Source organism: Aspergillus vadensis (assembly GCF_003184925.1).
Source record: "Aspergillus vadensis CBS 113365 unplaced genomic scaffold BO88scaffold_26, whole genome shotgun sequence".
Lineage (NCBI taxonomy): Eukaryota > Fungi > Ascomycota > Eurotiomycetes > Eurotiales > Aspergillaceae > Aspergillus > Aspergillus vadensis.
The window spans coordinates 327073-352180 of NW_020292064.1; the positions used below are offsets into that span (position 1 = coordinate 327073).

The 25108-nt window shown below is 49.3% G+C and overlaps 9 protein-coding genes across 9 annotated transcripts; 4 read left to right on the top strand and 5 right to left on the bottom strand.

Moving 5' to 3' along the window:
- Positions 1-677: 677 nt before the first annotated feature.
- BO88DRAFT_407859 (putative NADH-ubiquinone oxidoreductase 64 kDa subunit) lies at positions 678-3355 on the bottom strand. Its single transcript, XM_025707554.1, has 5 exons — positions 2361-3355; positions 1953-2293; positions 1740-1890; positions 955-1686; positions 678-880 (listed from the first exon to the last, which is right to left on the bottom strand). The coding sequence occupies exons 1-5, from the start codon at positions 3175-3177 to the stop codon at positions 864-866; spliced, it is 2058 nt and encodes a 685-aa protein (XP_025559029.1). The 5' UTR covers positions 3178-3355; the 3' UTR covers positions 678-863.
- Positions 3356-3526: 171 nt separating this feature from the next.
- BO88DRAFT_407860 (putative sister chromatid cohesion protein Mis4) lies at positions 3527-9473 on the bottom strand. Its single transcript, XM_025707555.1, has 5 exons — positions 9178-9473; positions 8918-9107; positions 8728-8864; positions 6671-8675; positions 3527-6621 (listed from the first exon to the last, which is right to left on the bottom strand). The coding sequence occupies exons 1-5, from the start codon at positions 9338-9340 to the stop codon at positions 3798-3800; spliced, it is 5319 nt and encodes a 1772-aa protein (XP_025559030.1). The 5' UTR covers positions 9341-9473; the 3' UTR covers positions 3527-3797.
- Positions 9474-9732: 259 nt separating this feature from the next.
- On the top strand, positions 9733-10233 carry BO88DRAFT_457348 (DNA-directed RNA polymerase I core subunit RPA12; the record flags this gene model as incomplete). Its single annotated transcript, XM_025710988.1, has 3 exons — positions 9733-9847; positions 9924-10155; positions 10215-10233. 3 exons carry the CDS (start codon positions 9733-9735, stop codon positions 10231-10233), a joined length of 366 nt encoding a protein of 121 aa, XP_025559031.1.
- On the bottom strand, positions 10071-11474 carry BO88DRAFT_407861 (deoxyhypusine monooxygenase). The gene is made up of 3 exons (XM_025707556.1): positions 10947-11474; positions 10215-10871; positions 10071-10155 (listed from the first exon to the last, which is right to left on the bottom strand). Exons 1-2 carry the CDS (start codon positions 11432-11434, stop codon positions 10343-10345), a joined length of 1017 nt encoding a protein of 338 aa, XP_025559032.1. The 5' UTR covers positions 11435-11474; the 3' UTR covers positions 10071-10155; positions 10215-10342.
- Positions 11475-12824: 1350 nt separating this feature from the next.
- Positions 12825-13610, bottom strand: BO88DRAFT_349142 (ETC complex I subunit; the record flags this gene model as incomplete). Its single annotated transcript, XM_025703439.1, has 3 exons — positions 12825-13134; positions 13201-13311; positions 13372-13610. 3 exons carry the CDS (start codon positions 13608-13610, stop codon positions 12825-12827), a joined length of 660 nt encoding a protein of 219 aa, XP_025559033.1.
- Positions 13611-13815: 205 nt separating this feature from the next.
- BO88DRAFT_490879 (F1F0 ATP synthase subunit f) lies at positions 13816-14555 on the top strand (the record flags this gene model as incomplete). The annotated part of the gene is made up of 6 exons (XM_025712817.1): positions 13816-13841; positions 13929-13986; positions 14048-14062; positions 14196-14346; positions 14409-14474; positions 14530-14555. Exons 2-6 carry the CDS (start codon positions 13939-13941, stop codon positions 14553-14555), a joined length of 306 nt encoding a protein of 101 aa, XP_025559034.1. The 5' UTR covers positions 13816-13841; positions 13929-13938.
- Positions 14556-15456: 901 nt separating this feature from the next.
- BO88DRAFT_471623 (uncharacterized protein) lies at positions 15457-16756 on the bottom strand (the record flags this gene model as incomplete). Its single annotated transcript, XM_025711705.1, has 1 exon — positions 15457-16756. One exon carries the CDS (start codon positions 16754-16756, stop codon positions 15812-15814), a length of 945 nt encoding a protein of 314 aa, XP_025559035.1. The 3' UTR covers positions 15457-15811.
- Positions 16757-17591: 835 nt separating this feature from the next.
- Positions 17592-18516, top strand: BO88DRAFT_349124 (uncharacterized protein; the record flags this gene model as incomplete). Its single annotated transcript, XM_025703438.1, has 3 exons — positions 17592-17965; positions 18031-18265; positions 18331-18516. The coding sequence occupies 3 exons, from the start codon at positions 17592-17594 to the stop codon at positions 18514-18516; spliced, it is 795 nt and encodes a 264-aa protein (XP_025559036.1).
- A 3480-nt stretch (positions 18517-21996) lies between these two features.
- BO88DRAFT_418756 (putative C2H2 zinc finger domain protein) lies at positions 21997-24769 on the top strand (the record flags this gene model as incomplete). The annotated part of the gene is made up of 3 exons (XM_025708361.1): positions 21997-22119; positions 22182-24240; positions 24309-24769. 3 exons carry the CDS (start codon positions 21997-21999, stop codon positions 24767-24769), a joined length of 2643 nt encoding a protein of 880 aa, XP_025559037.1.
- Between the last annotated feature and the right edge of the window lie 339 nt (positions 24770-25108).

Consider the following 25108-nt stretch of genomic DNA (forward strand, 5'->3'; position numbering starts at 1 on the left):
CTTACACAAGAATAAATCAGAAAAATCCGGAAGAATATAAAGCCCTTGATACCCGGTATATTAGTTTTAATCAGTTAAATAATAATACCATACTAAGATATTAGTTTTCTATAGTATTACCTTCATAAACTGATACTCCGCCGGACTATACAACATCAGCTGATAAGTTTTCCGGCTGCATGACTTCTAGTATCATCTAACTAATATGCAAGAATCCCTTCCATGACAGAGAATATCCACAGCTATACTAACAGCAATATCCAATAAAAGAGTGACCACGATCTATAAAACCCAATGCCGCACCACCAACACATTCGTGACAGCAGATATTAGCGCTTGTGCCAGGACACTAAATACAATAAGGTGGGCAGGAATCTAATTCTTTTGGTATAACAATTGGAATATCATTGTTCATTTTATCTAACTAAGTTGGGATCATCTGTTACGGATTATTATGATGGGTATATACCATTCTAGTTAAACCGAAGAAAAAGCAGCATGCTCAATGCTATTCCGTACTGGGCTTATGATGTTTGGTCATGGAAACATATTCCCCAGGAATGCATGGTTGGTGATCTCATTTGCAGATAAGTGCGGAGACGAACCAACGTCTTCATGCTAATTCTACGATTGTCACTAGATCCATATAGGCTTAAGCAGTGACACTCAATGCTATATAAGAAAAAGAAATATTTCTGCTATTTACTAAGTAGCTATTCATAGGACATAAGTAGAAGATATAGAAATGGTGGCAGTGTGATGACTGCAGGCCATGATGATACATGACCCTCAGTCCGGTGACAGCAATCGATCAGGATATCAAATGCGCATCACCGCTGAAGATGGACATAAGAAAAGCACATTTAAAAGCTCATGAGATCTAAGCAACCCATTAGCAATTTGATACTATAAAGCAAAAACGAATGGGTGGAATCGAAGGAATTAACAACTTACCTCTTCCAAACAACGACCGCTTGGCCCAATCCATGGCCAACATACACCTCGTTCTAAAGCTGACACTCTCGGCGAAGTAAACACTGCGCCAGAGGTACATCGCCAGGACACCGCCGCTAAAGTTCAAACCGCCAAAGTCAAAGATAGCAGCGTTACTGATGTATGCCAGACTTCCCAAGTGCTTGTACTTGAAAGCCTTGTAGCATGCCTCGTCCAGATCACCATGATCGATCTGGTTGGCCTGCAAACCCGGCAGCGCCGCCGCAATCTTAGTCAACTTGCGGCCGAGGTACTCGCCCTGCTGGTTCGCGCGCTGCGCAGTGGCAGGCAGGGAAGTGAGCTTCGTGTCGATCTGGTGCAGGAGTTCGGAAAGTTCGCCGAACTCAAGAGTACCGGACTGGTCCTTGTCGTATTGCTCGAAGAGCTTGTCCAGACGGCGGAGGTGGTTCGAGGCTTGAGGGAAACGCTTGCGGATGCGAGTTGCTACTTCGCGCCATTCGCGGAAGGTCAGGTGCAGCTTCTCGGGATCCTTGCCCTTCTCCCAGGCGATGGTGCGGAGGAAGGACATGATGTTGCCGGCGAGGTTGTTCTGGACGGTGGAGCAGTCACCAATGGCGTAGACGTCACCGAGAGGTGCGCCGATGAGACGAAGGTGAGAGTCGGTTTCGAGGGCGTGCTTGTTGTTCTGGGATTCAAGCTTGTCGGAGAGACGCTTGCAGAGATCGGCGCGGGCTGTCATAGGCATGAGTGTTTCTGTGAAATAAGTGGGAGGTGAAGTTACGTACCGACACCCGTGGACCACAGGCAGAAGCCCATGGGGATCTCCTTCAGGATGCGCTTGCCATCTTCCTCTTGCGTGAAGAGGACTCGGTCGTCGCGGACCTCCGCCACTCTGGCATTCGTCAATACGTCGACGTGGTCGCGAGCGAAACGGGACTGTGCGGTCAGTCAGTAAATGATAACTTTTGCAAAGCGACGGATGGGGACCCTGAACTGACCTCAGCATAGCGAGAGAGCGCTTCGTCGTAGGTGTTCAGAATGTGACTACGGCTCTGGATAATGTGCACGGAGATCTCGTTCCGAAGGATCTTAGGGAAGGAGTAAAGAAGGTCCTCGTTGAGCAGATCGAACAGCTCCGCGGCGAACTCAACACCCGTCGGGCCTCCACCGCAAACAACAAAGGACAAGAGACGTTTGCGCTCATCATCACTAGTCGTGGGCAGGCAGGCAAGTTCCATGTTCTCCAAAACCCTGTTCTTAATCTTCCGGGCATCGTCGATCGACTTCAGGAAGTGGCAGTTGTCGAGACCCTTAACGCCGTGAGGGTTGGTAACACAACCTATAGATCGGAGAATTAGTTTCACGGACTATAACTCCAACGGAAGGAAACACAGTTTCGAACGTACCAACACCGATGACTAGCTTATCATAAGGCAAATAGAACCTCTGTTCCTTGCCATTGGCATCGAGTTGAGACACCTCGACCAACTTCTCGGAAAAGTCAACGTCCTGCGCCTCACCCTTGAGGAAATGTCCGTGCACCCGCTGCACGATCCGACGAACAGGCTCGACAAGCGACCTCAACCCCAAAGTTCCCACTGTCGCAGATGGCAACATCGGAGTGAACAGGAAGTAGTTGGTAGGTGACACGACCGTGACATGGTAGTCGCCGGGGTTGAGATGCTTCAGAAGTGCGATGCTACCCCAACCGGTACCCAGGATGACCAGACGGGGCTTGTCCTTCTGCTCCAGCTTTGCCTCCGAATCACTATCTCCAAGCAAAACCTCCGCGATGGGGAGGTTCTTAGGTCCACCGCGCCGAGGATTTAGCGCCAATTCCGAGACGGGAATGTCTTCCGCACTCGAGTATTCGCGGTAGGTTGTTGCATCGTAGATGAAGAACGCCACGACGGCAGCGCCGCTCATGACAATGAAGAAGCCGCAGTAGGCAAAGGACTTGAAAAGGGCATTGCGGAAGGAGGACTTCCGAGCAGGTTCGCTGGCTTCAGGGGTTGTAGAGTTATGCCGGACGGTGTATTGGGGGTTGAAAAAGGCACGCGACGCCAAGCATTGAGCTGTTGCGGTGCGATGAGGTAACCGGGTTCGGGAGGCAGCGAGGCCTGCTGATGCTGGAGACTTCGAAGACTGATAGCGACGAGATAGAAGGGCTATTCTTTTCAAGGCATGAGGGTCCGGACGACTCCGGAGCAGCGCCGCGCTCATGGCGTCTAAGCTGACAGGAGGAACGAGCGGTCACTGCGAAGGGGCCAGGCTGGAGACAATCGACCCGCGAAGAGACCCAATGGCACGGGAAAGAGGAAAGGAGGAAAGTAACAACGAAGAATGACACGAAAGTAGCTGTGGAAAAGAATAGCGAAAGAGACACACCGACTGCGAGAAGAAGAGGGAAGATTCAAGGAGGAAGAACAACACTTTGAAACCACTGCACCTCGACGTCATCTGGCCAAGCCCACTTGGACCCGCTCGGCCTGCAGGGCCCGGCTTGGCGCCATTTGCTCGATCGGAAATGTTATACAGAATTAGGTAGTTATACACCGTCTATTGTTTGTCTGTTCTCATTGTTTGTTTATTTAATTTCATCTAGTTACTAGGCATATGGTATTTAAGAATATGGTCATCTCATCACACATAGGAAAGAAAAAGATATAATAATAATGATGTCAGTACGCCTCCCACCCACCGTTGTAAGTAATACCTCGTCGGCATTCCGAACGCCAGTTCCGATCCCATAAATGCATCCTCTTGGGTAGATAAGTAGATAATAGACAGCCAAAAATACACGGGTCATGGTGCCAACCCGATCAACGGTCTCGGCACCTCTTCTAATTCCAGTCCGACTCTTCTGCTCCTGGCTCCGTACTGGCCCGTTTCTTGCCAGAGCCAGGCTTTCGGCCCCGGGGACGCTTGACAGGACTCTGTCCGGACATGGAGTTCTTGCGCTTCCCCGGCCGGGGTCCACCAGCTGTGCCCCAACCGGCTGCCGGGTCATCCATGTCGGTGGCCGCGTCCAGATTGTCCCCCTCGGCATCTTCATCACCTCCAACCTTGAATTCGTCGTCGATGTTAAGCAAAGTTGCAAACTCGCGGCACTTATCGATCATGCTCTGCTCACTGCTCAAGGCGTTCATATTCCGAGCGATAGCATCCCAAAATTTGTCACCAGTCACGCCGTGGACCTTCGTGGCTGACTTGCTGAGCTCCTTTGATGCAGCTTTGGCCTCTTTAACGCGTGCGTTCGCTGTGACACCATATAAGCGGCGGAGATAGGTCCGTGCTTCCCAGAGCATGGAAAGGGATGCAGCAGCAGTAGCTAAAAGCCGCAGGGTAGCGGGATTATACTGCTGCAAGGGCGCCAAATTTCCTGAACCCTCTGGTGCAGGAGCAGGCATTCCCTCCACGGTAGTGGGCTCCGCCTTAGCAGTAAAGATGTCGGTCTCGATCGAGTGGGCGACAACTGTCCCAGTCGCAGACACAATGCGTTCCATGCAGCCGATTGTCGGTACGAGTTCGGCAAGTTGGTTGTAATCGAAGAACGCGAGGTTCTGCGCCACAAACCGTGATAATAAGAGATGCTCGGGCGGGTCACCAATGGCTTCAAGCTTTTTCAGTTCAAAATCGACTTTCGAGCACAAGTTCGAGAGAAACTTTCTCTGATAGCGACTGTTGCTGATTTTGATAATATCAAACAGCGGCGCAAGTTTGGCAATGTACGGGCGGCTTGATGCACCACTGGGATCTCCGACCACATCGCGCTGGTAGTAGAAAGCTTCCTGAACAGCACGCATGTATTCTCTTTCGAACATCGACTCGTACTGCTGGTGAAGCATCTTGTGAGTATCAAAGGCAACCTTCGCAATCGCTGGAACAGTTGATGTCTCCAACGAGACAAGGACGCCAGCACATTCCTTAGGGTGAACCAATCCTTGACGGTTGATACTAGCAATCAGCTCAATGGCAGTCAGGGCGTACGAGTCTTGCCGCGATTGTGCAACCCGAAGCATGCTCCGCAAAAAGTGCTGGGCAATCAAAGCAGCGGCACCATCGTTGTCGCTGGCCTTCAAAGACCCTCCTAGTCGCGTGGCGCTCTCCTGCTCGGCGATCTCAGCAGCAGGTAGCACAGTCTTCTCGGCCTTGCCTTCGTGCATTGCGAAGAATTCCGAGAATGACCTTAGCACAATGTTTTGCAGACTCGGATTATCTTCCTTAAACACCATAGACAGAATTTGCCTTGGGTTATCACGACTGAATTGGCCTGGCCAGGACTGGCAAATCGATCCCAAACTCTCCAGTGACATGATTCTCAATTCAAGCGGTTGTTTCTGAACGGTGAAGGGTATAATGGCATCCACCATTAGACCAGCCACTGAGCCCCCGCCCCACGACGGGAAAGCATTCTTGAAATGCGGCTCGTACTTTTCAAGATCGCAGTGTCTGCCAACACAGCCTGCAATGCGAATGTAGCTTTTGGCTCTGGCTAAGACTGCCGCGTTTGCACTATCCGAAAGATCTATGTTTTTGTAGTGCTGTATCGGTTTCAGCACGGAAATGGTTAACTTCACCAACCGGTCAGTATTGTGCAAAACTCCGTTGATAGTCCAGAGGCACGCCATCACTTCGTTAAGCTCTGAGCGAGCAAGCTTTGCAACGCTCTTGAATAGATCGTTCTGGACCTCCCTCAGCAGGGTATTGTGGGCGGACGACAAATAAGGCAATACGCATCGGTAGATGACTACCACCGAGCGGAAAAGGAAAAGATCCTCTGCCGTGGCCAGGTGTCCAATGTAAGGATGCAAAGTCTCCAGTTGGTCAGGCCGGAACAACTTTGCGTTGGCCTTTGCAAAAACGGTGATCGTTTGCAAAAGCGCTTGCTGGAATTCCTTCGTCGAATCGGTACCTTCGACCAGCTTCTCGAACATTGTAGAGACCATTGCTTTGCATACTTTAAAGTTCAAAGACGCTGTCTTGGAGGTTTCGGATAGAACCTTCTTAAGACAGTTGTTCAAGGTGTCGAGCGCTGTTTCACTTCGCTGAACCAGACTGACTATGAGTGTCACCCTCTCATCAAGACCGACCTTGAGTTTCGGGCCATCCTGAGCAGAGTCGATGAGTCCGTGGAAGGGAGTGAGCCAGATCTCCTCGAATGTTTGTCGCGCCAAAGTCGCCACACTATCTTCCAAGTCGCCCGTCCGTTGCAGAAAGCTATCCATTATCGCAAGCTTCAGCTCAGTACGCGACGTATTGAGGTAGATATCCTTCAACAGTCCGATGCAGCGCTTCCGTACACCGGCAGTCGGATCAGCGGCGCAGGTCAAGATAGCCCGACAACCGTCCTCTTCCAGCTTCGGCTTCAATGCAATGCATTTTGCGATCAAGGACAACGCGGAATCGCGGACCATTGGAGATGCGTCAGTGGCGCAGCGGAGAATTACTCGCATGACCGAAGCATCTCTATCGAGAAGACTTGGATCCTTCTCAAGCATGTAGATTACACTCTTCAAGCTACGACTCCGAACTTTGGCCTGGTCACTGGCAATCGAGTTGAGCAGAACTTTGAGAATCGTGTCGAAAGCCTTGCAGAACCCTGAGTTCAAGACAGTCAGGATGTATGCGAACTTGCCATGTGCCGTAGGCACGGTGTTGAATTGCCTGAAAACGAATCAGTAAGGTGCCGTGGGCCTTAACAAAACGTACTCACCTGTGCGTCTCGAGCCATAATGGGTCAGAGAAAAGATTGGAGAAAAGTGAAACCAGGTCTTCAGTCGCGTCGTCGTACATGACTTCGTCCTTGTCTTCAGAGTTATAGTAAACGGAACAGAAGGTTTTGGACCACTGGGTAAGATAGAATCCGCGAGCACTGGCAAGCTGCCAGTTGTCTACACTGCGATCCTGAATGAAATACTCGAGAGTCATCCGATAAGGGCCTTCGGCGACAACGAGGTCTTGTGGATGCAGAGCACGGCTCGAATACTCTTCAAATAGCTGTTTGAGAGATTCGCTGAGATCGCTATCAGACTCCTCCATGGCAGGCAGCAGATGCTGAGCAGTCACTATAAGATCAGAGATGGCAGAGCCCATCCACCCTAGAAGCTCAAGAGCCATGCTTTTCGCCGTCGCAGAACTCTTGTCCTGTTCGGCGATACCAACCATGTGAGAGGCCATAATACGGAGGAGCAATTCCGCAGCCGGCCAATCTGTGGAACCTAGGACGCTGATCAGGTCTTCGGTAAAAAGGTCGAAAATATTTCGATAGGGCTGATCGCCGGTTTTGGTAGATGTCATCGCTCGTTGAACGATAAATTTGACAATATACTGGGCACTGCGTACTGCGTTATCATGCAGACGGTTAACCTTCGTCGCAAGCTGCTCCATGGACATGTTCGATTGGTCATCATCTACTCCCTGGCTATCACCAAGCATCTCGTCATCGTCCTCATCTTCGGCCGATCCAGGTGGCTTGCGCCTCATTCGAGACGCCCTTGAGTTGGGAACGTCCAAAGCAGTCGTCTGCACCAGTTGCATGACCAATGCAGTCAGAAGTTGGATGTTCTTGCCGTCGGCAAGTTTGAACTGCCTGGCACTCTGCCGGGTAGATGGAAGCTTTTCGAGTGATACAAGGATTTCGTCCAGGATGTATGGGCGCTGGGCGGGATACTTGGAGAAAATCTTGGCCAGTACATCCATGGCTCCACGTCGAACCGACTCGTATTTTTGGACACCGACAGTAGAGTCCTTCTCCGTGTGAGAGTTCTCGACGAATATTAACTTAGCTGCGAAGAACTCTGCGGCGGTGACTGTTCCTTCTGAGACGTCAATCCGCGAGAGGAAATCTGCGAAGAGAGCAAGTACTTTTTTGCTTTGCTGGATTAATGAACCAAGAACCCGTTTCTGAGCAGAGAAGAACTCAAAATACTTCGCATCCTTTCCTCCAGGACGTGCCTGGGCAGCCGGGATGATACAGTGATCAAAGACTTGGTTAAAAACATTCGGTATGGCCTCAATCAAATCCTCTGGACAAAGATCTCGTTCCGTCTGGGTCCCAGACATCGTTTGTAGAAGACTCCCAATAGCAAGAAGAGCATTTTGCATGTCATCCAATTTTCTTAACCAATCCTGTGTTTCAGACTCGTTCGAGGGATCGTCTATTCTCAGATCCGGCGATTGGGCAGCAATGATTGGCTTTTCACAAAGCTTCTGGATCCTGTTAAGGTAGTCTGATGGGATATCCTGGAGTCGATTGTACCCAACCACTTTCTTGATTGCCTTCTGTAGTCGCGTATGGGCATCGGACGAAAGGATAGGTCCGTTCACCTCGAGTGCATGAGGTGTAGTGAAAACCACGTTTGTTTGTTCAGCAGCCGCACCGGAGGATGTACTAGGGTCGAGCTGATCCTCGGACTCGAAGATCTCATGAAGCATGTCCTGCAACTTGACTAGGGCAGCGTCTGCCTCTTCCTTTTGGTCTTTCAGTCGGATGGCCGTAAGATTCTCGCCCCCATCAGTATTGAGCTTTCTCTTCTTCGACATGCCGTGTTCATCTATATGGTGTGGCAGTGGTTTGACGGGGATCACTACCGACAGTTGGCTTGTCTGTTGACTCGGTCGGGATGAGGGTGTGGGTGCAGGTCTATGTGCGACGGAAGGTTGCTTTTCATTATAGGAAGTAGGCTTATGCGGCGGTTCTATATCATCAGGCGTAGGATCTGTACATTGTCAGTTCACTTCTGAAGCCTATGTAAAGCGATAAAGCCCTACATCGAAAAGCAATATCCGTAGCATCCAACATCATCTTCGCAAATGAGCCAAGCTTGTTGCTGCTGGCGACATGGTCGTTGGCCGCGGTGGAAGGTGATTGCTGAGCGCTGATCGAGCTTGTCGGTAGCTTGAACTTGCTACCGGGATAGGTGAGCATATGATATAAGGATGAAGCATTAATGAGGCTCACAATTCGGTCAACTGATCACCATCCAACAACTGCTGCAAGTATTCCCGAGATGTCTCCAAGCGATTCGACTCATCCCGTCCCGATTGGATTTCGCCATTGAGCTGACTTAATGCTGTACGGCCGGACTGGAGGATGTGATTAATGGAGGTCGTATTGGGGGGTCGACCGACGTCCGGGCGTAGGATGCAGTCTTAAGGAGACAAGTCAATCAGTTAGCTAAAGTTCACTCTGTTCACAGAAAGGGTTTATCTCAGTCTGACCTAAACCGAAGATCGGTGAGCTGGACATGGGAGAGTACTGCAACGCCTCCTCCACAGCCAACGGCCTTTGCCAGCGGCGAGCCTGCCCGCTGGGGGCATGAGCTTGCGCTTGAGGATGGCCGTTGATGACGACCTGAACGGCCGGATGCCAGTTCTGAGCCATGGCGGCGGGTATCCCTACTGGGAAGCTAAAGATGGGTTGAAAGAAGATCTATGACGGTAGCTTAGACATGCCCTCCTCAGAGACATGGCTATGGGAGCAAGGAGAATGAGAGACCACCCCCGATAAACGCCTGATCATCCAAAGATCTCCATGGCAAACCAATGCAATAATTAATGCCAGGCACGGTTCTCTTGCCGCTGCCGCGCCTCACCGCCCGGCACTAATGGCGCGCTGGACCTTCGAAAATTGGCCCGTGCTGGAGCCTTTCTTTCCGCCGCCATCCAAAGAATTCAAGGCGGGAGAGAAAAAAAAAAAAAGTGAAGGGTCATTTATTCGTTTTCAATTGTCCGGTTGATCTGGTATTTTTTTGTCGCAAACCCATATCTTTCAATATGTCTGCGATCGGAACTCTCGTCTTCTGCACTGACTGCGGCTCTCTTTTGGAGGGTTCAATTGGTGATCCAACTAAGATTCTTGTCTGCGATGTCTGCGGAGCTAGGAATAAAGGTAGGTTTGCCTTGTTGATATTGTAGGTTGCAAAGTCGCATTCACTGACCTTGTCCCTTTTTACCTCGCTATTCAGACACCGTTCCCCAGACCATTGTCTCCGAGTCCAAGCCGAGCGCATTCCCGTCTGCCTTGAGAGCGAAAAGATCTGCGGTCCAGACCTTGACGGCGTCAGACAGAAGAACCGAAGCCCTTACTCAACATACTTGTATCAAGTGTGGAAGGAAAGAGATGTACTACACCACCGTACAACTGCGCAGTGCAGATGAAGGTAGTACGGTGTTTTACACATGTGTCTGTGGTCACAAGTATGCAACCTACCAGCCCTTCCCTTTCCCATACCCTATACTAATTTTCCGTTACACAGGGAATCGACGAACAACTAAACGGCAAAGACCTGGTGTCTATGTTTTTTTGGGGATTCTCAATTGTACATCTATGAGTCATGAAAGCAACTATTTACCGGCATTGTAGACTTTTTGTTCGCATAATTCATCAAGCAGACACGGCAGCAGGGGCACCAGAGTCCGGCACCAGCGCATACTCCATCTCTCCGTTCTTCTCAAACTCGGCCATATCAAGAGCCACGATAATGCTGTCCCGGACAACCTGCTCGGGGTCGTTCAGGAACTTCTTCAAGGTATCCTCGACACCATCAACGTCACCCAAGCTACCGAGGGCCTCGGCAGCTTCGTGGCGCACCATACCTTCTTCTTCTTGGTTGCTCAGACACTCGGTGAGACTAGGAACGGAGGCGGGGTGGCAAAGTTGACCGAAAACGAATGCGACCTCGTGGCGGAACAGCGCAGAGGGGTCCTTGAGACCCTTGGCGAGCGCATCGATGGCCTGAACGGCAGTGGGCAGATCAGGAGGCGAGGCGAGGTCGCGCAGGGCAAACATGGCACGGTATCTTTGGAAGAGAGGGAGCTTGGTGTCCAGCAATGTCTTCTCCAACTCAGAAATAGAGGGTTCTGCGGCATCCAGGGGCATTGGCGGGGCGGGGTCGATGGAGGTGAAGTCACTATATCATATAGAAGCACTTGATTAGCATGCAATCCGAATGACTTGGCTGCGACACAGAAAAGTAAGGTCATACCTAGGCTTCAACTTCTCAGCCTTCCTGGCTTCGGAGTTCTCCCAGACGATACGGTCCACAGCGATGTCGCAAGTCTCCCTAATGACCTCGGGCTCATTCGCATCATCCTTCAACGCCTTCAGAATCTCCAGACTATCCTCATAACCCAGAGCACCCAAGGCCTCCGCAGCCTCATGACGGCACATAACATCCTCCTCCTTATCCTTCAGAACCTGCTGAAGGAACGCGACAGCGTCAGGGTTACGAGTCTGACCAAGACAGTAGGCAAGCTCATGCTTCAACAGAGCCGACTTGGAGGAGAAAGCAGCGGCGATGGCCTCAATAGCCGGAAGGGTGTCCTCAGAGGGAGGCTGCAGGCAGGCCAGGTACTTGAGGGAGAAGAGGGCCCGGAAGCGGCGCGCGAGGGGCTCGGACTCGTTGACAATAACTTTGCGGAGGGTGAGGACAGTCTCACTCACCCCCTCCAGGTTGTTTTCGTTGACAGCGGACATGATAAGAGAAAAGGAAAAAATAAAAAAATTATTGATTAAGGAGTGTTTCTAGTTTGCACAATTTCACGAGATCCAGCGAGAAAGAACGAGGGGCAAGAAGGGAAAGAAGAGGAGAGGACCTTTCAGGCATGAACGACGATAGGTAAATTTTCGATCTTATCACGTCCCGATAATAAATTTTAGGTGGGGGCGGCGGGGTTCCAAACCGCCGTGGCTGGGCGCCTTTTGCTTTGTAAATCTCTCTTACAGAGTATGCTCGGTCTCTTTTGCCGGATCTGTTCCTGCCGGGATGGTGATCATCGAACGATATTTTTTGAGGCTTATCTTCTTTGAGAAAATGGGAGTGTGAGGAAACATTTTAGTATATATAGTCTAGTTGACAGTCATAAGGCATTGCCTTATGTAAATATTTATCGCACAATTCCGAGCAGACTGTTATTTTCGTCCTCTTTTCTCCAGACCGCTGAAGCCTAATTCGAGTCATTTGCGGAAATGCCAAAAAAAAAAAAACGATCCACTTGCTGCGTGCCTGAATAGTACGTAGTACTTACTGCTCATCTGCTACCCGGTGAACTTCCGTTCTTCCCTCGTGCCTTCGGAGGATTTAGCCTTATCCGTATGAGGTTTGGGTTGTGAGGCGTGTTGCTTAATGTAGAAATTTAGTAGTCAATTTTCCCTTCTTAAGATGCCGCTTAGATCGCATCAAAACAACTCAACTATTAATCATCACTCGCAGCAGTTCATAGCATGGTACGGTATATTGTTAACATTGTAGTAGATAATGGTCATTCTATAATGTTCAAATTCCTTCGGTTATTCATCTCGTAAGTGCTAGTAGCACGCCTGTATATATAAAGGGTCACTTATCAGTGGGCTAATACCATTCGTGATAAACTGAGTAGCATACCAAAGCAACTCATTCATTCTACTAGTCCCTTGGCCATTACTAGCTGTGCTAGTGTAATGCAATCCTAAAAACAAAGTCTCATGGAAAGAAGGCACAGCATGTTAAAAGTATAGAGCTTCAACTTTCCGTACTGTAACACCTTTGCCTCGATGAAGGTCCAACAAAGACGGAGCATGGATATCGACATTTGCTACCAATGCCTCTTGTGATACCTGGCACAAAGCGAGCTATTCCCTAGAATGAACTGGTAACTAGCGCAAGCGCTCTCTAATGCCTTCGAGTATCTCAAGAGTCGCTTGGCGCTATACTCGATATATGAACTCAATGGTGCACACCGACAGTCAGGTGATCCACCAGGTTATATCAATAAAAGTTTGAAATAGCGAAAAGTGTAACATTTAGGAAAGTTAATTTATCACCTAGCACAACCCAGAACTTAAACAAAGACCTGCACTTATGTACATGACACACGAGAAACCCAAATCATTTAGTCTTGATGTACTTGAGCTTCTTCGGTTCGTGGACGAAGTTGTTAGCGTAGGCCTTGGGGACGAAGCGACGCTCATTCGGCTCCTGAACGAAGTACTCGTATCCCTGCTTCTGGGCGAACAGAATGGCATCCTCCTTGCTCTTGAAGTTCAGGTGGGTACCCTGCATGCAATCGGCAGAGGATTGCCAGCCCATGAGGGGGTTCTCCCAGCGATGACCCCTCTGCAGAATATCCCAATCCATTCTCCAGTGGTGTCCGTGCCAGGTTCCGGACTGTGTTGCGGGCTTCGCTTGACGGTAGATCCTGTATGTGACTGATCAGCGCGACTGATACGGGTGGGCGACAAATATCGTTCAGGGAGCTTCATACCGGACAGTACGAGCCTGCAGGTCGGTGGGAGCGCCGGACAGAACAGCGGCAGCAACAGTGGCACCAGGCTCACTGCCATCCATGACGCGCTTGGGCACAGGGGAGAATTGACTGATTTCAATTGGTCAGTTTAGCCACTCCAATTGTATCGCGAGGTGGGGTAATTCGTACGAGGTGCCGTGATCAATGGTGGCATCGTAATCGGGCTGATGACGGGTCATAGCCTCAGAAGGGCTCTCCTTGCGGATCAAGGTGCTCTCGGTGTGAGGAACAGTCGGGGCATCAGAAGTGCTGGATGTGCGGGAAGGGTCGCCTCGACCAGTGCCTGTGGACACAAAACGCGCATTGACGGGGGCGACGAGCCTGCCCGTGCGGAGGCAGGCGAATCTTCCTGCTCTGGCAAGCGACATGATGGCGAGGTTGTGCTTGGATGAGTGGAGAGAGCAAGGTGCTGCGGTAGAGCAATTGCAAGTTGAGGTATGCGGCGAGTGCCGGCCTTCAGACGAGTCCGAAAGCGGTTTAGCGCGAGTTGAATGAGCCTCCCTGCGTCGAACCGCTCTTCCGACAACCCGCTTTCTCGTTGGCACTTCTTCCTTCTCTCCGTCATTATCCATTGTCCTAGTTCACCTGCTAGCGTCAAGGTAAGTTGGTTATTCCCCGAGTGACGCTCTGTATTTTGCGTCTCTCTTTTCATTCATCCGACAATTTTCTGACTTGGGGTCGCACAGATCCTACAAGATGAGCTACATCGCCCGCCGCGGTCTCTCGACCTTGATCCCTCCCAAGGTAAGAAACAACCGATACAACCACAAGAATATGTCTTAATTCAGTGCTAATTGACGTTTAGATCGCTTCCCCCAACGTGAGAACCCCTACCTTGATCTTCCCCGACCCTGACTAGACGTTACCGCCCGGAGCAATCTCTTTCGTGCTTTACCTCGGGAACTCAACAAAACGCGCGTTATACCTGTTGAACTCAACTAACTGTCAAAAAGGCGATCGGTGCTGCCAAGGATGCTGCCCGCATGGACCGTGTCGTGAACTTCTACGCCAGACTCCCCCGTGGTGCTGCCCCTGAAGTTAAGCCTACCGGTATCATCGGCCGCTACCAGGCTCGCTACTTCGGAAAGAACCCCTCCGCTGCTCGTGAGTGCTCTCTCAATCAAGTCTTACAGTACGAAAGATACTGATTATTTGCAACTCGATAGCCCTCGCCCACGCCATCGGTACCATCCTGATCCTGGGCTACAGCATGGAGTACTACTTCCACCTCCGTACGTTCCCTATATTCTTCTGGTGTATTGAGCAGCAGGACTTACCATTTTGCAGGCCACCACAAGAACCACCCCCACTAAGCAACTCGCTTCTTGGTTTCAGCGAGCGGGAGATCCTGTGTATATACCACACACTCTACAATGAAGACGATGTAGAAGAATGAAACTTGTACCACCTCTAGACGTGTCTCATTGCCAACGTATCTTCTCCATCATATATAAATAGTCTCGATTAAGCAGCATATGGACGGTGGTCTTGCATAATTGTAGTCGTCTGCCTTCATCATGACCGCGGCTACGGATATTCAGCGGGACAGGGCACACTAGGTATATATGAATCCTGATATTCTGGAATCATGCATATTGCAATGGTACAGTCCTCTCCCACGAAGTCAAAAACGGTCAGCTACTAGTATACCAAACAGTGTTGATTCTTCAAAAGTATAAACTCAACCCATAGGTAAGAAAAGACTTCCTGGTCTTCCACCTCAACAGTGTTCCGAAGGTCATAATAACGAACTGATCTGCATAGTCTGGATATCGTTTGAATTCTGGCGATGTCTCGCGTCGTGTTATGATTCATTCTAATGACCTACGGAAATATATTCGTCGGTACATGGGAGCACATAATTGGACACCAACGACATCAACAATGTTTCTCCTAATGGTGCTATTACTAGTAGCTTCTACAGAGGTAAGATCGGGAGATGGGATGCTGAGGGGTCATTAGATATTGATATTAACAAGTGAAGATAGATGGAAACATAATGGTAGCGTCTTCCGACTGCTTTTTTGATATTAAAGAGAATCCAGAGCATGAAAGCATGAGAGGAGGAGTGATTATCGGTGCCCCGCTTGAATACATGCCTTCCAAGAAATCAGCGAAAGGTCAAAGAAGATAGGATTATGTCCCTGAACCAATGAAAGATATGTAGGCTTACTCTAAGCACAGGGTGATAAAGAAGGTTAGGGAGCAACCTCTTTGAGGATCTCTGATAAGGTGCCTGTTCACAGGGAACCATCAACATAAGGTTGGTATTGAAACCGCCAAACCCAAATATAGGCCTTTAGTTCGGCAAGGATCTTCTCTGTCTGAGTTGTGCATCTGCACGAAGTGATATTGCCAGCAGAATAGGCGCTACTTTCATCACATGGGCCAGGTTCAATGTGCTCCACGGGCCGAACTGACGCATAATCAAAAACGGCCGAGACTGGCTCGTATAGTTCTTGTCTGCCAGATATTTGACGTATTCGTCATCGTACTGAGAAACGGTCAGATAGATCTCGTGCCGGTCTTGCGAGGTTAGAAAGCGCCTTCATAGTTAGCATCCGGTGTGTTACTTCGTGATAATGATTGTTGAGAGATGATTGACATACTCTTTGTCCAATTTATATGCCTGTACACCATCACTTTTGACCCACGCAACCATCTGCGCACTCTCCTGCATTCGTATAGCAGCGAGTTTCTTCGCTCGCATGACCGGTTTGACCTCGATAATGGCCTGAGCGTTACCCTGCCGGTCATCCAGATACCCATCGGTTCTGGCTTCGAAACTAGCATCTCCAAAATCAGCCTTGAAAGCCTTTCTGTGCAAGGTCCAATTGTTAGCGAGCTTGAACGGTGCAGTTAGAGCATTCATGAAGATAACAAGGGCGCAATTGACGATTTGCTCGTCCCTAGTCGGAGGGAATAGCACGCCCACTTGCTCTTTAGAAGGAGGTGAGGTCTCCTGAGGTGGACTTGGGGTTTCCGGAATTGATTTCACCGGAGTATCCTCAGGTGTATCAAGACCTAGGTCTTCCACGTCCAGGGACTCAGAGACATTTGTGGACTTCGTAGGCGTTGCCAAATACATATTAGCTAACTTTCGACTCAGTACCCTAGCGCGTGTTCGATGTGCAACAGGAGTTGCAAGTGACCGTGGATCTACTTCGTCTTTTGTGTTTGTAACTTCGAGCTGATAGAGCCGGGCAATTGTGAAGTTCCCTTCACCCATATCTTTTGATGAGAATTCCTGACAATATGTTTGCCATGATTTGTAATTTTTCAACAATTCCTCTGCTTTCACAATCCAGTTGTTGAGATCAGGGAGCAGCTTCGGCAGATCTTGAATATGGCGTATCTCCCATAGTACTTGAAGTAGAAGAAATTGTTTATATTCAATCTTTGAGGCAGAATCTAACTCCGCGCCGTGGATAGTTTGACCTGTAAGGCCCATCCGAGCCATGGCAGCTTCCCATCTCCTCTTATTTGAAGGTAGATCGTCTGTTATGCCTGACATGACGGTTATAGAGATGTGAAAATATGAGCAATGATGATAGGAGCTCAGAGGGGAGCAGGAGACTGGATAAGAAATGTCGAGATATGAATATGCAGTGATAGATTCGCGACTATCCAGACTCACGAGAACCAGAAGAGAAAGACCGCAAATAAAGGCCATATAGGTGGAAGAAAATCTAGTGAAGTGTCTTGTTACGGTGAATGGTTCTATCGCGATATACACAACGCTTGACTTGGTGGCGTCTGCGCTGGCTATTCATTCCCCTCTGTTCTGAACTGGGCAGGCATCAACCTGGCCGGTGAAACATAGTTATCATGGTGTTGACTCAAAACAATCTGACTGTAATCTATGTGTATTTTGGCTGCGAGGACTCATCTTGGTCGATGCAATCAGGGCTCGATCGATTGCGATATGAGGTTATACGCAAGGAACAGCAGCCGGAACAGAAAAGCCATAGCTGTTTGATTGGGCTTCCAACATGACCAGGGGAGAGACTTAGATGCCTATTCTTTAATGTAATCTCATTCATCAAGCAAAGCATTGAGACACAATTGTAGTACTAAGGTTGAATGGGCTTAGTGGCGCCTTCACAGCACTTATACAGTGTAGGAAGCTGTGAATCTGGGAGCGCTGATTGGTGGTTTCCCGGCAACCAATGTTGCTGCTTCCAAAGCGAAAACAATTCGTTTTCATTTCCAATGCGACCTCCTGGGAGACAAAGCAAGACTTAAGAGGGCGCAAAGTTCTCCTTCTCATTCCTCATAAACCCAGTCAATTTGGAGTAAATCCAAGTTCTCTGTTGTACCTAATTTCCCAAGCCCAGCTATCCATCGCCATGTCACAAAAGGTGGAACCCCCAGCCCGCCGCCAAATGAGGGCAGCATTGAGGGACTTGGCGCTCAAGATCAAGAGCCTGGCAGTTGATGAACTAGACCTACAGCAATTGGAGAACCTCAATGTTCGAGTCGACCTTATGTCGCTGGACCAAGCTTCACCACACAAACCATCTTATTTTGCCCCCTTGGCAGACCACTCAATCCCCGATCCCAAGGATGATGACCTTCACGGACCGTATAACGGAGTAGATGATGAAACGGAGCCAGCCTTTACCAGTCCTGTCGATCGCGCATATGCAATGGACATCCACCTTTCGTCTTATATCACCTATTACTCTATGAAAGCCGACCATGAAGGGTATAGGACGACCTGGTTCTCGAAATGGCAAGGGCTCCATCATTGAGACTTAAGGATATGCACTAACAGGCTCTCCCTAGTGTTGGTGATTCAGCTTTCGAGAAATCCAGTTTGTACAAGTATGAACAACCTGAGTTTGGGTGCTATCGCATCGCCGAGCTGAATGGCCCTACACGTCCACATGTCAAGGCGGTCATGTACAATAATCTAGTCGCCACAGATTCCACAATCCTCTTCGGCGAGTTGATGCCAATTCTTCGGATTATGCTGACACAGCTTCGAAGACGGAAGTTCATCCATGAAATGGTCTCACCGGTAATGAACTGCACCATCTCCACCAGTCAAGCTTGTTGCTATTCCAGAGCTGATATGTGCTACAGGTCCTGATATTCTCGCTCATGGGGCTACAAGCCCGAGTTATCGAGGCATTCTTCCAGGATCAAAATCTGGTGCTGCGTCCGACCAAGATGTATGATTTCAGCCACGGGAACTCCGACGCCTTCAAATCACTTGCCCAGTGGTATATCTTGGGAGAGCCTATCGGGGATACAACGAAGGCTTCCTGATACCTTCGCTGGTTTCGTATCAGCTTGTCATCAGCTACATGTTACGTGCTTATGATTGTCAATCACGTTGCTCTCTAATCCTTTTTCATCGTTACAGCAGGGAGTCATGGCACGTGGGAGATGTATATCACGTGGAGGAGTTGCAAGGCGTATGTTTGCTTATGAAGTACATGACTAATATGGGATGGGTCTGTTTCTTTATTGTGATGTTTCTCAGCGGCCTTATCTGGGGTGTACTATGACCCTATCTCCAAATGAAATAGCGCACGAACCGAATTCCTTTCCATAGACGAGACGGTGTCTTTCCCAAACATTGATCAATCAAGAGGTTCTAAGCCCTCGTAATTCCAGACAACACAGTGTACATAATATACTACTAGTATGATGTAGCTAAGTCATCACCCAGCCAAGAAAACAACCAGGGACAGGGCTTCAGTGCTACAGTTCCTTTGACTGTGAGAAACTACTGTAACATTGCTACAATGTCATACACCCTTCGATGCCAACAACCTCAGGGTTGGTGGCTGTGCAAGAACGGACTGCAGCACTGCACCTCTTACAACTGCCAGGCAACGAATGCCTCACTTGAAGGTGGCTTAGAAGTGTTGATAGTGCTAGGATATGCCCTACTTCTTGGTATGGAGCCTCAGAACTTAATGGGTACGGAGACGTAAACTCTGTCGTGGAAATATCGCAAAGATGATACCTAAAAGAGTTGGTGAACTGAGTTTGTGGATGGTATGGTTGGTATGACTTGGGATTAGTAGATAGGAAGTATTACTAGGTACTAAGGCAGGGGGATGCAGTTCTGGAATGGGCTGTAGGAGATTAGTAAATGATCATGGTTAATTGGTTTGGGGAAGGGGGGGTGGTAGATGCAGTGGGAACTGTGGGATCATCCTTCTCCTTTTCTTTTTCTTTTTTCTTTCTTTTTCTTCTTTTTCAGTTGCTTTAGTCTATGCTTTTTTATTTAATTATTTATTCACCCCGACGGAATTCATCTAGTTGCAGCATACGAACGACGGGGCAACTGTTATGAAACTCATTGCCTGCATAAGTAACGGGTCATCCACTCGATATTAGAGTTTAAGGCCAGGGCAAACAATGCATCGGACCATGGTCCTTTAACGGATATGTCCGTCGATTCAAGCAACGGAGGTAACTTAGCATGTTCCCTCCGATATGTCCTCTGTCGGCATCTTACGTGAGATGAGCGAGACGGTCGGGGGCACTCAATAGCTACCCAAGCAGTCGATCAAGTGTTGGGTATCCTTCCAGAGTATTGAGAAAGAGCCTCCACTATGACGAAAGTAGGATAGTGAGTAGGAAAAAACGATGGTGTGGCTTAGTTGCCTCCCAGTCTAGACAACTGACTCAGAGAAGGTACCGTGAACTTTGCGGAAGTCGTATGCCGATTCATGCATTTTGATAGACTTGATTCGTTAAGCATTGGCTTCCGAGTGGCGAATTCTAGACTTTGCATATAACTGTATGTGCTATTGGGTAGATGGTGATTGGCGATAGCCAGGTACAGTGTCCGGAGCACATGTTGGAAGGCAAGCTGCTACCTCTACAGTACCAGTAGCTTGGAGCTCAAGTCCAGGACAACCCGTTTCCTGTAGTGCCTCGGTTGTCTGTGAATCGCAACGAGATGAGCTGTCTGGGTACAGCCACCATGAGTAATCCGGGCAATGCACAACTGGCATCGCTCCTACGTCAATTTGGGCTTGACAGACTGATGCCGATGCCTCTGATTCTGCAGAAGGGCGGTGCTTGGGAGAGTAAGTATAGTGTGTGACGTTACTTAATCCCTTACTAACTAAGCCACGGAAGAAAGCAGCACTGCTCCTTTGCCGTCATCTCGAGTCTTACTGCGGAAATTGCTGTGCATCGGCTTAACTCGGGGGCAGAGGAAGAGGCCCTTCAACATCTATCCAGTCAGGGCCACACAACAGAATGAGGCAAGTCAAAAAAGTCACGCAGTTTTGGCGCGTTCTGGATTTCTGCCATCAAACCTTGTGGCTGTTGTCTTGAAATGTTCAAGTGCCATTATTCCGAGCGGACACCACGCTAGCCTTGTCAAAGAAGCGGGGTAAGCAGTGGATACAGGATGGAGGGTGAAAGTGAGTTTACTGAGTTTCCCCTGTGGCGCAGCTGCTTGAAAGTCCCCCGATCTGGGGGTTCTGAAACTCCCGTTGTCTAGACCCTACTTACCTTTCAGTTCTACCTGGCCGTTCACCCACTCCTCTTTAGCCAAACATAATCTGACCCCAGCTAATCCATGATTCGCTGTCCACCAAAGTTGTGCTCTGGGAATCGGCGCTCCCCGAGATGATTCATCCAGAGAACATATCCATATCAACCGTTGTCGCCTCACTTTGCACATCGGTCATCTTGTTCTGTCGTTGGGCACGGTGGATGATTTGGCTATTCTAGACCACGATCCTCGTTTGGGGTCGGTAGACTGCGTACGGCTACCCTTTCCTGTCTAGTCGGAATATTGTTCCTGTTGATAAACGGCTTGTAGGGTATGTTTTCCGACATAGTGTTCTGAACTAGGATCAACATTTGCTATTGATTGATGATAGCAAGCATGGATGTGCGAGATCTCCTGGGTAGCTACCGTAACAGCTTGCGTAGCAGCATGAAGCTTCTCAGCCATGTCGAGCTTGCTAGCGGTGATCCTTCCAGAAGTAAGTTAGTAAGTAGTACTCCGTAGATAAGTAGCAGCTGATTAGAGACTGACGAATGGCAGTGCAGTGTAGTTCCGCGAAGTCGACACCAGTTTTGCCGGTAGAAGTTGCAAAAGTGAGAGAAATCTCGACTGAGCTCTCAATTCGCAAATGGAAGTTCCTCTATCCAGTAGATTGCATTTACTCACGATTCTTCAGTCCAGAATTTTAGGCAGCAAGCTCCTCCATGATCGCTTGGGGACTGCTGGTTGTCGATGACGTTCCGGCCAGCCAGAGTGCCTGGGGATGATGGCCGGCAAGGCTGCCAGAGAATCACACGCAAACATCGCCCAGACTAGTACCGCGCAGACGTCACGGAAACACTCGAGTCCTCAGAGGTAACAATACCTGCTCTGCTAAACTGGTATCGGCAATACGGGGGGTGCCCATTTGCCCTGGGTATTGATGGATGACTCCCTCCTAGTCCTCCTACACTACTACCATATAAGAGCGGAAATATCACCCCCCCGAGCTACTCTTCTTTTTGTTGCCGGATTCTACTCATCGCAAAACCAAGGATTCCTACAAACCCTAGAGCTTCCTTTCAAAAGCAATTTTATTTTCTCCTTTGTTAAGACTGCTCTCTTTAATCTTTGTGTGCCTGTCAGCGATACAGGGAAGGATTTCTTCTTACACTTACTTGACCTCATCTTGTCTTCTGTATTTGCTTCTTTCAATACTCAACCCACCCCACCCTGACTTGCATTGATCTTCCCTTCCTTCCGACAGAATTCAATCGCCTTCATCGATGGGAGATGACACGGGAAACGGCAGAAATTCTTTCTCTCAGGGCAATTGGCCCGGCTTTCCCCCTCAATCACCTCAAGGGAACCACCTAATGCCCGGTGTTTACCCCTATCCTACCTCATCGGTCAGTCAATAACTGATTACATTGCGCTTCGTGGCTTTAGCGACTAACGTTCTCGCATATAGCACTATTCTCCATCCTCACCGTACTCGCCAGTATCGACCTCGAGAAGTATCAGTCCAATTGATGGGCTGCATCCAGATATGAACTTCCTCACAGACGGATTAATGAACGATATTGCGGGTGTGCATATGGCAAACAATGGCATACAGGGACTACCTGTGGGTGACAATGACTCATTGTCTCTGGTAGTCCCTACTATCCCTCAAGCGCAGGGTGGCATGCACGCCAATCATCTTGATTCTCTTCTGTCACAACTTGCGACTGCAGTTGAAACGAAACTGCCACAGCAAGATGCAGCTCATCTTTATGATATGAAAGCCCAGCTCAGTTCCAGCCACAACAGACTTATCAGAATGATTCAGCACCAAATCGATACTATAGAGTATTCATCTCATTCGCCCGGTTCGTCTGACTCTGGCAGCACGCACAATGGATACAACTACGTCTGCAAACTCTGCCCCAATGGAAAGCGCAATTATTATACGGAACGAGGTAGCTTCAGGCGTCACGTCTCAGACCAACATCACTCTGAATTTCGCTACCTGTGCCTGGCTTATCCAAATTGCCGCTGGTCAGCATACAGGCGGGATAAGGTTTATGACCACATGAGGATTAAGCATAAATTTTTTAGAGCGTCTCGAGAGCAGGCAAATCGAAGGAGAATTAGACAGACCCCACCACGCCAATGTGGGCTATGTTTACAGCCCGTAAATTGCTGGGCGGAGTACTTCACGTGCGTTGCCAACCATTGTCGTGTCAGGAAAGCCGGTTCGACCAATTCAAGCGCAAGCCAGAGTAGACGGGGCAGTGATGATCGTGGCGGAGGGCACAATAACGGACCTGGCTTCGGTGGGAATTTCTTCCCTGGAGGTGGTTTTGGTCAATTTGGTCCACACCAGTTCTACCCTGGCAACAATGGGGGATTTTCTTCGACTGGTGGCGGTCAGAATAATGGCTATTATGGTAACAGTTTCTCTGGCTACAGGGGCGCTACAAACCGAGATGACGAAGAGTCTACCTCAGGCTACTCCTCCGGTGAAGCTGATGCTGTCTCAGATATAGCTCCATCATCGTCTTGCTGCTCCAGCGACGTACCACATACGTTGGAAGTTCCTGTCCCATCTAATATCACAAGCCAGCATTTGGCACTGATGCAGATGGCAGAGAGAGCTGAAAGCTGCGACTCGGTCTCCCACGGCGAGGATTGCCCGCCATCCACACCTGGTGAAACGGATATAAGCAACCCGGGCGACAAAGCTTATCGTCGTATATCACGGCGTTCCGGTAACACGGATCCAATCCCCAAGCGGAGCTTCCGTCCTAAGACTGAAGATCGTTCCGAGAAGCGGTGTCAAGGCTGTGGACACACTTTCGACGATTGCGATAAGTGTCGTCGTCTAAAGGGAACTTCCTTCCAGTGCCACTTGTGCACAGATAGTACCTGCAAGCTCCATGCTTTTGAGAGAGACCTCATAGGAAGCAGAGAACCGGAAAGCTGCAAACATCCAGTTGATGAAGGCGATCTAGGTGTTCCTGCGCATCCACCCTGGACTCATGATTGGTCCCTGTCGCCAACTGAGCACTCTTTGGAGGCTTCATCCCCTTGTCATTATGACCGGCATACTAAACCTGAAGAAGATCATCATCTTGGAGCTCAAAAATCACCGGGTGGTCATACCCTTGGCCTGGGAGCCTTCAATGATGGGGAAGTACATTCTGGCAGTCCTGGTTCTCTTGGTCGGGATTCGCCTGTTGGCTCTGAAGTGACTTGTTCCCCTATAAGTCTGGACAATTCGTATTGCCAAGCGCTGCCTTCTCTGGACACCAAAGTACCACAAGAAGGAATTGAAGCTGCCCATGGATATGGAAGCGGTAAGCTAATGATGACCGAGGAGTTGAAACAAACACTTGATATGTTGTCTGTTGCAAAGTCGACATATCAGTCGTACGAAATCCTCTCATTCTGTGTCCTGAATGCAGTGCAAGAATTCTTCGATCAGATGCTTGTCTCTTGGCTCGTCTGCGAGGCCGCCCTCCTAAAATCAGTGTCATTGTCGTACTGTGGGTGCTTGCCCCATTCTCCTTCCATGGATGAGTCTGCTAAATGAGTCTGCTAAACATCGGTCTAGGTATCGGTGGAAAGGGCATTTCGGGGAAACAAACCGAATCCGCCATTAGTCGGCGCTACCTACCCTATCCATGGGAAAGGATGTGTTACCAATCCACAGCTAGACGAACTCCGCGGAGAAAGCATTCACTGCTGCGAACGAAGCTCCAAGTGATCTCCGGGGTCCTCATCCTGCGTGCCACTGTTATGAGGAGGAAGCCATTGATGAGTTCATCCACAGACACTTCTGCGGAAGCTGAGCCTAGCAAGATAGGTACTGAGCTCCAGGTACTCGAACCACCATCTTTCGAAGTGATGTTCAGCCGAGGCACAGAGGTGGTAGCGGACGCATTCTCCAGCTTGATCACCGGCGTCATGTCTGCAACGGAAGAAGAGATGGAATACTTCAAGCCCCTATCCGCGCATTTTTCGAACCTCTTCACAAGGGGCTCGTGGCTGGGAGACGAGAGCCTGATTGAGTGACTCTATTGCCTCTGTAGAGGCTATTTCGGTTGACTATTTTTAATGTGTACTGAACATTTTCTGTATTGACGAATCTTACGACCGCATGGCTTGATGTTTATATCCCTTGCATGTGTATGTTAATATGTGACACGAGCTTTATGACTCGCTAATATGAATAATGATACAAACATTGAATCATCAACTATGCCATTGTCATCCTCCGCATCCGGCATCGGGGATAGGAGTTAACAAGCCCGCGCACTCCGAGATGACATAACCGACCGGTATCGATAAGCGGTGCCAGCAACAACGATAGTATTTCGGAGCCAGTCATTGCCGGCCAATTGAAGACGCAGC